General features: G+C 42.0%; 1 protein-coding gene across 1 annotated transcript in view; it reads left to right on the top strand.

Moving 5' to 3' along the window:
* LOC311121117 (transmembrane protein 236-like) overlaps positions 1-4,608 on the top strand; it is a gene marked incomplete at both ends in the record, with an annotated part of 34,207 nt that extends 29,599 nt beyond the window's left edge. The window contains one exon of the mRNA XM_084195649.1: positions 4,025-4,608. Coding sequence (XP_084051775.1) covers positions 4,025-4,608 — 584 coding nt within the window. The remainder of the gene's footprint in view (positions 1-4,024) is intronic.
* Positions 4,609-12,992: the final 8,384 nt, after the last annotated feature.

The following is a 12,992-nucleotide window of genomic DNA, read 5'->3' as shown; positions in this document are numbered from 1 at the left end:
TCGTTGGTGCCGACGTGGATAACAATATCTCTATACTCTCTACACTCGCCAGTTTTAGCTTTAGCCAGCACCATCTTTAGATTAGCCTTAACGTCGGTAGCCCTGCCCCCTGGTAAACAGTGTATGATCGCTGGGTGATTCGTTTTAAGTCTAATACTGCGGGTAATGGAGTCGCCAATGACTAGGGTTTTCAATTTGTCAGAGCTAATGGTGGGAGCCTTCGGCGTCTCAGACCCCGTAACGGGAGGAGTAGAGACAAGAGAAGACTCAGACTCAGACTCCGACTCGCTACATAATGGGGAAAACCGGTTGAAGGTTTCTGTCGGCTGAATGAGCGACACCGGTTGAGCATTCCAACAGTATTTCCCTCCAGAAGCCATGAGAAAGTTGTCCGGCTGCGGGGACTGTGCGGGGGGATTTATACTAACGTTACTGTCTGTACTTACTGGTGGCACAGACGCTGTTTCTTCCTTTCCTACACTGAAATTACCCTTGCCTAACGATTGCGTCTGAAGCTGGGCTTGTAGCACAGCTATTCTCGCCGTAAGGCGATCGTTCTCCTGTATATTATGAGTACAGCGACTGCAATTAGAAGACATCATGTTAATGTTACTACTTAGCTTCGGCTGTTGAAGATGTTGACGAACCATGTCCAGATAAAGCGTCCGGAGTGAAAAAGTTGAATAAGGGAAAAAAGTTGCGATGGAAAAAAGGAAAATAAAGTAAAGTTGGCAGCTAAAACGCACAGGAAAATGACTCTTCTGTCTCGGGATAAAACGTCCGGGGTGAAAAAGTTTAACGAAAAAAGATGAGTGAGGACAAAACTAAAAAGTTGGTAAATTTGTTGAACACAGAGATTGATTAAACGTTTATTAAAAGTAAAACGTGAATAGTTTGGCAGGTAGCCAAGTAGCAACAAACAGCACAGCAGCACGGAGACAATGCGGAAGCGAGACGGAAGTCACGTAGTGGAAGAGGAATGGGCCAAAATACCAGCAACAGTGAGTGAAAACCTTGTGAAGACTTACAGAAAACGTTTGACCTGTGTCATTGCCAACAAAGGGTATATAACAAAGTATTGAGAAACTTTTGTTATTGACCAAATACTTATTTTCCACCATAATTTGCAAATAAATTCATTAAAAATCCTACAATGTGATTTTCTGGATTTTTTTTCCTCATTTTGTCTCCTCATTTTGTCTGTCATAGTTGACATGTACCTATGATGAAAATTACAGGCCTCTCTCATCTTTTTAAGTGGGAGAACATGCACAATTGGTGGCTGACTAAATACTTTTTTTCCCCACTGTATATCTGCTGCTGATGCTGCTGGTGATGAACAGTACCAGCCAAAAGTTTGGACACACCTACTCATTCCAGGGTTTTACATTATTTGTACTATTTTCTACATTGTAGAATAATAGTGAAGACATCAAAACTATGAAATAACACATATGGAATCATGTAGTAACCAAAAAAGTGTTAAACAAATCAAAATATATTTTATATTTGAGATTCTTCAAAGTAGCCACCCTTTGCCTTGATGACATCTTTGCACACTCCTGTCATTGTCCCCCACCCCCTCTTTTACGCTGCTGCTACTCTGTTTATTATCTATGCATAGTCACTTTAACTCTACCTACATGTACAAATTACCTCAATTACCTCGACTAGCCGGTGCCCCCGCACATTGACTCTGTACCGGTCCCACCTGTATATAGCCTGTATATTGACTCTGTACCGGTACCCCCTGTATATAGCCTGTATATTGACTCTGTACTGGTACCCCCTGTATATAGCCTGTATATAGCCTGTATATTGACTCTGTACCGGTACCCCCTGTATATAGCTGTATATTGACTCTGTACCGGTACCCCCTGTATATAGCTGTATATTGACTCTGTACCGGTACCCCCTGTATATAGCCTGTATATTGACTCTGTACCGGTACCCCCTGTATATAGCCTGTATATTGACTCTGTACCGGTACCCCCTGTATATAGCCTGTATATTGACTCTGTACCGGTACCCCCTGTATATAGCCTGTATATTGACTCTGTACCGGTACCCCCTGTATATAGCTGTATATAGCCTGTATATTGACTCTGTACCGGTACCCCCTGTATATAGCTGTATATAGCCTGTATATTGACTCTGTACCGGTACCCCCTGTATATAGCCTGTATATAGCCTGTATATTGACTCTGTACCGGTACCCCCTGTATATAGCTGTATATAGCCTGTATATTGACTCTGTACCGGTACCCCCTGTATATAGCTGTATATAGCCTGTATATTGACTCTGTACCGGTACCCCCTGTATATAGCTGTATATAGCCTGTATATTGACTCTGTACCGGTACCCCCTGTATATAGCTGTATATAGCCTGTATATTGACTCTGTACCGGTACCCCCTGTATATAGCCTGTATATAGCCTGTATATTGACTCTGTACCGGTCCCCCCTGTATATAGCTGTATATAGCCTGTATATTGACTCTGTACCGGTACCCCCTGTATATAGCCTGTATATTGACTCTGTACTGGTACCCCCTGTATATAGCTGTATATAGCCTGTATATTGACTCTGTACCGGTCCCCCCTGTATATAGCTGTATATAGCCTGTATATTGACTCTGTACCGGTACCCCCCTGTATATAGCCTGTATATTGACTCTGTACCGGTACCCCCTGTATATAGCTGTATATAGCCTGTATATTGACTCTGTACCGGTACCCCCCTGTATATAGCCTGTATATTGACTCTGTACCGGTCCCCCCTGTATATAGCTGTATATAGCCTGTATATTGACTCTGTACCGGTACCCCCCTGTATATAGCCTGTATATTGACTCTGTACCGGTACCCCCTGTATATAGCCTGTATATTGACTCTGTACCGGTACCCCCCTGTATATAGCCTGTATATTGACTCTGTACCGGTACCCCCTGTATATAGCCTGTATATTGACTCTGTACCGGTACCCCCTGTATATAGCTGTATATAGCCTGTATATTGACTCTGTACCGGTCCCCCCTGTATATAGCTGTATATAGCCTGTATATTGACTCTGTACCGGTACCCCCCTGTATATAGCCTGTATATTGACTCTGTACCGGTACCCCCTGTATATAGCCTGTATATTGACTCTGTACCGGTACCCCCCTGTATATAGCCTGTATGTTGACTCTGTACCGGTACCCCCTGTATATAGCCTGTATATAGCCTGTATATTGACTCTGTACCGGTACCCCCTGTATATAGCCTGTATATTGACTCTGTACCGGTACCCCCCTGTATATAGCCTGTATGTTGACTCTGTACCGGTACCCCCCTGTATATAGCCTGTATATTGACTCTGTACCGGTACCCCCTGTATATAGCCTGTATATTGACTCTGTACCGGTACCCCCCTGTATATAGCCTGTATATTGACTCTGTACCGGTACCCCCTGTATATTACATTTACATTTTAGTCATTTAGCAGACGCTCTTATCCAGAGCGACTTAGTTAGCCTCCCTGCTGTTATTTTACTGCTGCTCTTTTACTGCTACGCTTTAATTATTATTATGATTTTTTTTAACTTAACACTTATTATTCTTAACTGCATTGTTGGTTAAGGGCTTGTAAGTAAGCATTTCACTGTAAGGTCTACGGCTGTTGTTTTCGGCGCATGTGACAAATAAAATTTGATTTGATTTAATACCGTGAAATTGATGTTAATGCCCTAACCCTTTAGTGTAATAGCTGTTTGAAAAGACTGCCTGAAATTTCAACCTGTTTTTGTGGGATGGAGTTTTGGCCTGCCTGGTGACATCATCAGGCTTTACATTAGTTAATAGACCAATAAGAAAGAGAGTTCCAAACATAGTCTATAACCGGTAAGAATGTTGACTGAATGATCTGTTTCCTGCTATTTAATGAAAAGCATGACCTATTTCTATAAAATAAGTCAAAAATGTATCTTCTAAGCAGGGACACCACTGATACTACTATATGATGATGTCCTGTTGTCTCCTCCAGCAGACAGTGTGGAGATGGATCTGGACATGCCGGGTCCTGTTCTGACCCACCTGGAACAGGTGAACAGTGTGTCAGGCCAACTGTACTATGAGAGGGGACAGAACGGCTCGGCTACAGGGAGGTGGAGGGACCAGGAAGCAGTCGGCTCACGACCAGCCAGCGCGGCCTACCTGTACTCCTCCTTGTCACACTCCCACTCTGGCCCGCTCCGTGTCCTGTGGACCCAGGATATGAGGTCAGAGGTGTTTGTTCACAGCTTCCTGTTCTGGATGGATGTGGTGGAGCTGGTGCGCGTGGCAGGGATTCCAGACGTGTTTTACTCTGGCTGGGTGTTTTCTGTCTACATCCTGGCCTTTCTGTCCTGTCTCCGTTTGGCAGTGACACCTCACAGCGCTCTACTGCCATCAGCTGGCTTCTTCCTGCAGGACCTGCCCTTCCTGATCCTGCGCCTCGCTCTGATCTCTGTCCATGGCTACGTCACACCGCTGCTTTACCCGATGAAGAACCTGTTGGTCTGCTTGACATTCACCTACTTCAACTTCCTGACCAAGCTCCGCCTCTTCCGCAGAGAGAGCATGTTCTAGTCTTGCACACCAGCCAGCTGATGTCGAGACGTCTGGTTTCACAGCGCCTCAGAACTGGACTTGACTGGGAGTCTATGGCAGGAGCAGAGCAAGTGATTTAAACAACAAAGTGAGTTAGGAAAATCTGAAAGTACGCATCTTAGAAATAGCTTTCACATATAAACTGAATATGCTCGAACTCAGAATCAGTTGAGTTTCCCCAAAATAATATGATTAATGTTATCAAACATTTATTTTGATTGCCGATTTTCGCCATTTCTCAAATTCCCATAATACAGCTGTAGCCGGCTCGATCCTTTCAAGTCTTTGTAGCACGGTGTTACCAGGCTCTATGTGCCAACAAGGTTAAGCATGTTCTAAAGAGATGATGTCATCAGGATTCACTGAACTGCTATTGCTTTTATACCATAGTTGAGGAAGACATCATTAGGTTTAGCCCACGTCCCCTAGGGTTAGCCCACGTCCCCTAGGGTTAGCCCACGTCCCCTAGGGTTAGCCCACGTCCCCTAGGGTTAGCCCACGTCCCCTAGGGTTAGCCCACGCCCCCTAGGGTTAGCCCACGTCCCCTAGGGTAAGCCCACGTCCCCTAGGGTTAGCCCACGTCCCCTAGGGTTAGCCCACGTCCCCTAGGGTTAGCCCACGTCCCCTAGGGTTAGCCCACGTCCCCTAGGGTTAGCCCACGTCCCCTAGGTTTAGCCCACGTCCCCTAGGTTTAGCCCACGTCCCCTAGGTTTAGCCCACGTCCCCTAGGGTAAGCCCACGTCCCCTAGGGTAAGCCCACGTCCCCTAGGGTAAGCCCACGTCCCCTAGGGTAAGCCCACGTCCCCTAGGGTAAGCCCACGTCCCCTAGGGTTAGCCCACGTCCCCTAGGGTAAGCCCACGTCCCCTAGGGTAAGCCCACGTCCCCTAGGGTAAGCCCACGTCCCCTAGGGTTAGCCCACGCCCCCTAAGGTTAGCCCACGCCCCCTAAGGTTAGCCCTCGTCCCCTAGGGTTAGCCCACGTCCCCTAGGGTTAGCCCATGTCCCCTAGGGTTAGGGAGTGAACATTATTTAAAGGTTACATGGAGAAAATTGGACCTCTGAAATGAAAATGGATGGCCCTGCCTGAACCCTCCCCTATACCCAAAATAATAATTAACCCTAAACCTGAACCCTCCCCTATACCCAAAATAATAATTAACCCTAACCCTGAACCCCCCTATACCCAAAATAATAATTAACCCTAACCCTGAACCCCCCTATACCCAAAATAATAATTAACCCTAACCCTAACCCTGAACCCTCCCCTATACCCCAAATAATAATTAACCCTAACCCTGAACCCTCCCCTATACCCCAAATAATAATTAACCCTAACCCTGAACCCTCCCCTATACCCAAAATAATAATTAACCCTAACCCTGAACCCTCCCCTATACCCAAAATAATAATTAACCCTAACCCTGAACCCTCCCCTATACCCAAAATAATAATTAACCCTAACCCTGAACCCCCCTATACCCAAAATAATAATTAACCCTAACCCTAACCCTGAACCCTCCCCTATACCCCAAATAATAATTAACCCTAACCCTGAACCCTCCCCTATACCCCAAATAATAATTAACCCTAACCCTGAACCCTCCCCTATACCCAAAATAATAATTAACCCTAACCCTGAACCCTCCCCTATACCCAAAATAATAATTAACCCTAACCCTGAACCCTCCCCATACCCAAAATAATAATTAACCCTAACCCTGAACCCCCCCCCCCCCCCCCCCCTATACCCAAAATAATAATTAACCCTAACCCTAACCCTAACCCTGAACCCTCCCCATACCCAAAATAATAATTACACCAAGATGGAAAGCAGAGAACATGTCTACATTTCATGCAATTCTACGTAATTTTACATATTAACAGAATCTTTCTTTAATACCACAAATTACTGAAATTACAGACTAAGAATGGACAGAGATAGGCCTATGTGTTCATATTATCATATTTCTCCAATGCCAAAGTGTATCTTGTTTGCAACAAAACGGTCCCTGTTTGCAAATAATGAAATCTGAGACGTCATTAGGAATCTGAGCATGGTACTTTCAAAGGTTAAGCCTACCGTTCCGCCCCTGACAGAGTAGGCCTACCGACGCAGAAAAATGTAAGCTTTAACTGCTGGCTACTCTTCTTCTGTGGCTTAAACCAACGAGAGAAGGTCACAAGTGTTTCCCTAAAAGCTGTCTGGGTTTAAACATCTATTGTACAGAAAGTGAATAGCTTAATCAACTGATAGTGACAGTATTAGATTACTTCCCAAGCACAGTCAGCCTCTGAATGTCAAAGAAATGAAACAATGATATCCCTATATGCTTGTTTATAGCATAAAGCATCGCAGACCAAATCGCTTTTATAGATCACGTTATATAATCGGATCAGTTTTATTTTCTTCAAAATCTTAAGCTAACAAGGGGTAGGCCTGTGCTTTTTTTCTTTAATACAAGGTAGGCCTATGGCATACCCTCTCATACTCCCTCAATTCAAGTCTTATTTTTTTATTTATTCTTATTTTTTTTATGGGGTAGATCAGCTTTAATATTGCAGATAGATTGTAACTTCCATCAATGTAATTGTCTGCATCACTTCCAATCACCCATATGTTTTTTTTTCTCGCAAATATATATATATATATATATCTTTATAACTGTGCTCTTTCACAAAAGCTCTCAACCTATAACCTATATACTTATTATGGACACAGTATGCTTACATTATTAGTTATCTTGTTGTTATTGTTTGTTGTTAGTTGTTATTAGTCCCATCTTTCAGCTTCATTCAACACCACCCATCTATCTCTTAACACCATCCATATTGGATTTCTATTTGCCTTATATCTTTCAACTGTACTGTGATGTTTTACAAAAGTTCTGAACCTTTCTATTCTCAGATTGTGAATTGAAAATAAACATTTTTGCTAAAAGTATTAGTATATTATTGATCGATTGACTATGACTTTTCAGATCACCCAGTAGTGCTATCTGCAGGGTTAGCTCCAGGTAAATATTGCAATCCTTTAGCCATTCCTGGACCTGTGTCCAAAAACAAGCTACAAATGGACAGAACCAAAACAAATGATCTAATGATTCTGTCTCTTCGTAGCAAAATCTGCAGAGCTGGGAAGATTGTATCCCCCATATAAATAACATTATATTGGTAGCAAGAATTGAACAATTCTAAGTTTTGAATCCGGCTTCGTTTTGCGTATCAGTTCATAAACACTATGCCATGGAATCGGTACGTCAAAAATCTCTTCCCAACTATTTTGCAATCTCAATTCAAGTCTTGGTTTTAACTTAACAGCCCTTCAATGACACAGAGGTAGGCTATTTAAAGAGTGCATTGTGGGTGGAGGAATGGACCGACAGATCTATGGATATAGCGACCTATAGCCTAATTTCATCTGTCAAACAGGAAGGCCTACCTCTTATCTCTTAAATATGAAGAAATGGGCTCCAACACAAAGCCCTCTTGTTGTTAGTACAGTCTAATTAATATTAAGACTGTTGAAATGAATTTGCCTACTTTTCAGCACCATGAGCTGTCCATTTCCGATTGATTGCTCCGTGGCTGCTGCTTCAAGTTTCAGCACCACACTGTAAGTTACTGGAATCTGGCTTATTGAGAGGTCAATAACTCTGATAAATACATCATGGGCAAGAAACATATTGTTTTTAATAAAATCAATTATAGTAGTAGCAAGCTATCAAAGTTGACCTCCAGTCCTCCTTCTCATCTTAATGCTCTCCTTCTCTAACTGAACAGAACATAGACTAGTCCGCACGCAAGATTTATTGATGAGGCCTAATCAAAAATTATTTTCGGAAGAAGCCTTTGACTCTTCTCCTGAACTGCTACTGTAGGCCTACACAGCACAGCCATTGGTTAGAGAGCACACAAAAACGTTTTTATCAGCAAGAGCAGAGCAGGCCGGGGCTCAGGGTTGGAATATCCATTGCAGTGTGTAATGCAGCCTAGTTTTATTCACTCCATCCCAGCAGCTATCTTAGAAATATAACTTTGCTCGGTGCTTCTCCCAGCATGCACTTCATAGCCTATAGGCTAAGGATTATTTGATTGAGACAACACTGAGAGAGCATGCACTTGATATTGTGCGCCCAATGGAGAATCATAGATGAGGGGCGGCATCGGGAACGCATCAATATGTAAAATCAAATCAAATGTTATTTGCCACATGTGCCTAATACAACAGGTGTAGACATTACAGTGAAATGCTTACTTACAAGCCCTTAACCAACAATGCATTTTTTAAATATATTTAATTTTTTAAGTGTTAAGCTAAAAAAAATAAAAGCAAATAACTAAAGAGCAGCAGTAAAATAAAATAACAGTAGGGAGGCTATATACAGGGGGTACCGGTACAGAGTCAATGTGCGGGGCACCGGCTAGTCGAGGTAATTGAGGTAATATGTACATGTAGGTAGAGTTAAAGTGACTATGCATAGATAATAAACAGAGAGTAGCAGCAGCGTAAAAGAGGGGGTGGGGGACAATGACAAGAGTGTGAAAAGCTGTCATCAAGGCAAAGGGTGCCTACTTTGAAGAATCTCAAATATAAAATATATTTTGTTTGTTTAACACTTTTTTGGTTACTACATGATTCCATATGTGTTATTTCATAGTTTTGATGTCTTCACTATTATTCTACAATGTAGAAAATAGTACAAATAATGTAAAACCCTGGAATGAGTAGGTGTGTCCAAACTTTTGACTGGTACTGTTCATCACCAGCAGCATCAGCAGCAGATATACATCACTAGTAGCATCAGCAGCATATATACATAACTAGTAGCATCAGTAGCAGATATACATCACTAGTAGCATCAGCAGCAGATATACATCACTAGTAGCATCAGCAGCAAATATACATCACTAGTAGCATCAGCAGCAGATATACATCACTAGTAGCATCAGCAGCAGATATACATCACTAGTAGCATCAGCAGCAGATATACATCACTAGTAGCATCAGCAGATATACATCACTAGTAGCATCAGCAGCAGATATACATCACTAGTAGCATCAGCAGCAGATATACATCGCTAGTAGCATCAGAAGCAGATATACATCACTAGTAGCATCAGCAGCAGATATACATCGCTAGTAGCATCAGCAGCATATATACATCACTAGTAGCATCAGCAGATATACATCACTAGTTGCATCAGCAGCAGATATACATCACTAGTAGCATCAGCAGCATATATACATCACTAGTAGCATCAGCAGATATACATCACTAGTAGCATCAGCAGCAGATATACATCACTAGTAGCATCAGCAGATATACATCACTAGTAGCATCAGCAGCAGATATACATCGCTAGTAGCATCAGCAGCAGATATACATCGCTAGTAGCATCATCAGCAGATATACATCACTAGTAGCATCAGCAGCAGATATACATCACTAGTATCATCAGCAGCAGATATACATCACTAGTAGCATCAGCAGCAGATATACATCGCTAGTAGCATCATCAGCAGATATACATCACTAGTAGCATCAGCAGCAGATATACATCACTAGTAGCAGATATACATCACTTTTTTTTCCTCAATTTGTCTGTCATAGTTGACGTGTACCTATGATGAAAATTACAGGCCTCTCATCTTTTTAAGTGGGAGAACTTGCACAATTGGTGGCTGACTAAATACTTATTTTCCCCACTGTACATCACTAGTAGCATCAGCAGCAGATATACATCACTAGTAGCATCAGCAGCAGATATACATCACTAGTAGCATCAGTAGCAGATATACATCACTAGTAGCATCAGTAGCAGATATACATCACTAGTAGCATCATCAGCAGATATACATCACTAGTAGCATCAGCAGCATATATACATCACTAGTAGTATCAGTAGCAGATATACATCGCTAGTAGCATCAGTAGCAGATATACATCACTAGTAGCATATATACATCACTAGTAGCATCAGCAGATATACATCACAAGCAGACATCACTAGTAGCATCAGCAGCAGATATACATCACTAGTAGCATCAGCAGCATATATACATCACTAGTAGCATCAGTATCAGATATACATCACTAGTAGCATCAGTATCAGATATACATCACTAGTAGCATCAATATCAGATATACATCACTAGTAGCATCAGTATCAGATATACATCACTAGTAGCATCAGTAGCAGATATACATCACTAGTAGCATCATCAGCAGATATACATCGCTAGTAGCATCATCAGCAGATATACATCGCTAGTAGCATCAGTAGCAGATATACATCGCTAGTAGCATCAGTAGCAGATATACATCACTAGTAGCATATATACATCACTAGTAGCATCAGCAGATATACATCACTAGTAGCATCATCAGCAGATATACATCACAAGCAGACATCACTAGTAGCATCAGCAGCAGATATACATCACTAGTAGCATCAGTAGCAGATATACATCACTAGTAGCATCAGCAGCAGATATACATCACTAGTACCATCAGTAGCAGATATACATCACTAGTAGCATCAGCAGCAGATATACATCACTAGTAGCATCAGTAGCAGATATACATCGCTAGTAGCATCAGCAGCAGATATACATCGCTAGTAGCATCATCAGCAGTTATACATCGCTAGTAGCAGATATACATCACTTTCTTTTCCTCAATTTGTCTGTCATAGTTGACGTGTACCTATGATGAAAATTACAGGCCTCTCTCATCTTTTTAAGTGGGAGAACTTGCACAATTGGTGGCTGACTAAATACTTATTTTCCCCACTGTACATCACTAGTAGCATCAGCAGATATACATCACTAGTAGCATCATCAGCAGATATACATCACTAGTAGCATCATCAGCAGATATACATCACTAGTAGCATCAGTAGCAGATATACATCACTAGTAGCATCAGTAGCAGATATACATCACTAGTAGCATCAGCAGCAGATATACATCACTAGTAGCATCAGCAGCAATATACATCACTAGTAGCATCAGCAGCAGATATACATCACTAGTAGCATCAGCAGCATATATACATCACTAGTAGCATCATCAGCAGATATACATCACAAGCAGACATCACTAGTAGCATCAGCAGCAGATATACATCGCTAGTAGCATCAGCAGCAGATATACATCGCTAGTAGCATCAGCAGCAGATATACATCACTAGTAGCATCAGCAGCAGATATACATCACTAGTAGCATCAGCAGCATATATACATCACTAGTAGCATCATCAGCAGATATACATCACAAGCAGACATCACTAGTAGCATCAGCAGCAATATACATCACTAGTAGCATCAGCAGCAGATATACATCACTAGTAGCATCAGCAGCAGATATACATCACTAGTAGCATCAGCAGCATATATACATCACTAGTAGCATCATCAGCAGATATACATCACAAGCAGACATCGCTAGTAGCATCAGCAGCAGATATACATCGCTAGTAGCATCAGCAGCAGATATACATCGCTAGTAGCATCAGCAGCAGATATACATCACTAGTAGCATCAGCAGCAGATATACATCACTAGTAGCATCAGCAGCATATATACATCACTAGTAGCATCATCAGCAGATATACATCACAAGCAGACATCACTAGTAGCATCAGCAGCAGATATACATCACTAGTAGCATCAGCAGCATATATACATCACTAGTAGCATCAGTATCAGATATACATCACTAGTAGCATCAGTAGCAGATATACATCACTAGTAGCATCAGCAGCAGATATACATCGCTAGTAGCATCATCAGCAGATATACATCGCTAGTAGCATCATCAGCAGATATACATCGCTAGTAGCATCAGTAGCAGATATACATCGCTAGTAGCATCAGTAGCAGATATACATCACTAGTAGCATATATACATCACTAGTAGCATCAGCAGATATACATCACTAGTAGCATCATCAGCAGATATACATCACAAGCAGACATCACTAGTAGCATCAGCAGCAGATATACATCACTAGTAGCATCAGCAGCAGATATACATCACTAGTAGCATCAGTAGCAGATATACATCACTAGTAGCATCAGCAGCAGATATACATCACTAGTAGCATATATACATCACTAGTACCATCAGCAGATATACATCACTAGTAGCATCAGCAGCAGATATACATCACAAGCAGACATCACTAGTAGCATCAGCAGCAGATATACATCACAAGCAGACATCACTAGTAGCATCAGCAGCAGATATACATCACTAGTAGCATCAGTAGCAGATATACATCACTAGTAGCATCAGCAGCAGATATACATCACTAGTAGCATCAGCAGCAGATATACATCACTAGTAGCATCAGCAGCAG

This window comes from Coregonus lavaretus (assembly GCF_964263955.1).
Source record: "Coregonus lavaretus genome assembly, contig: HAP1_SCAFFOLD_359, whole genome shotgun sequence".
In the NCBI taxonomy this organism is placed as follows: Eukaryota; Metazoa; Chordata; class Actinopteri; order Salmoniformes; family Salmonidae; genus Coregonus; species Coregonus lavaretus.
Note: the sequence above shows the minus strand (reverse complement) of the source record. Positions and strands in the feature narration are given on the sequence as shown.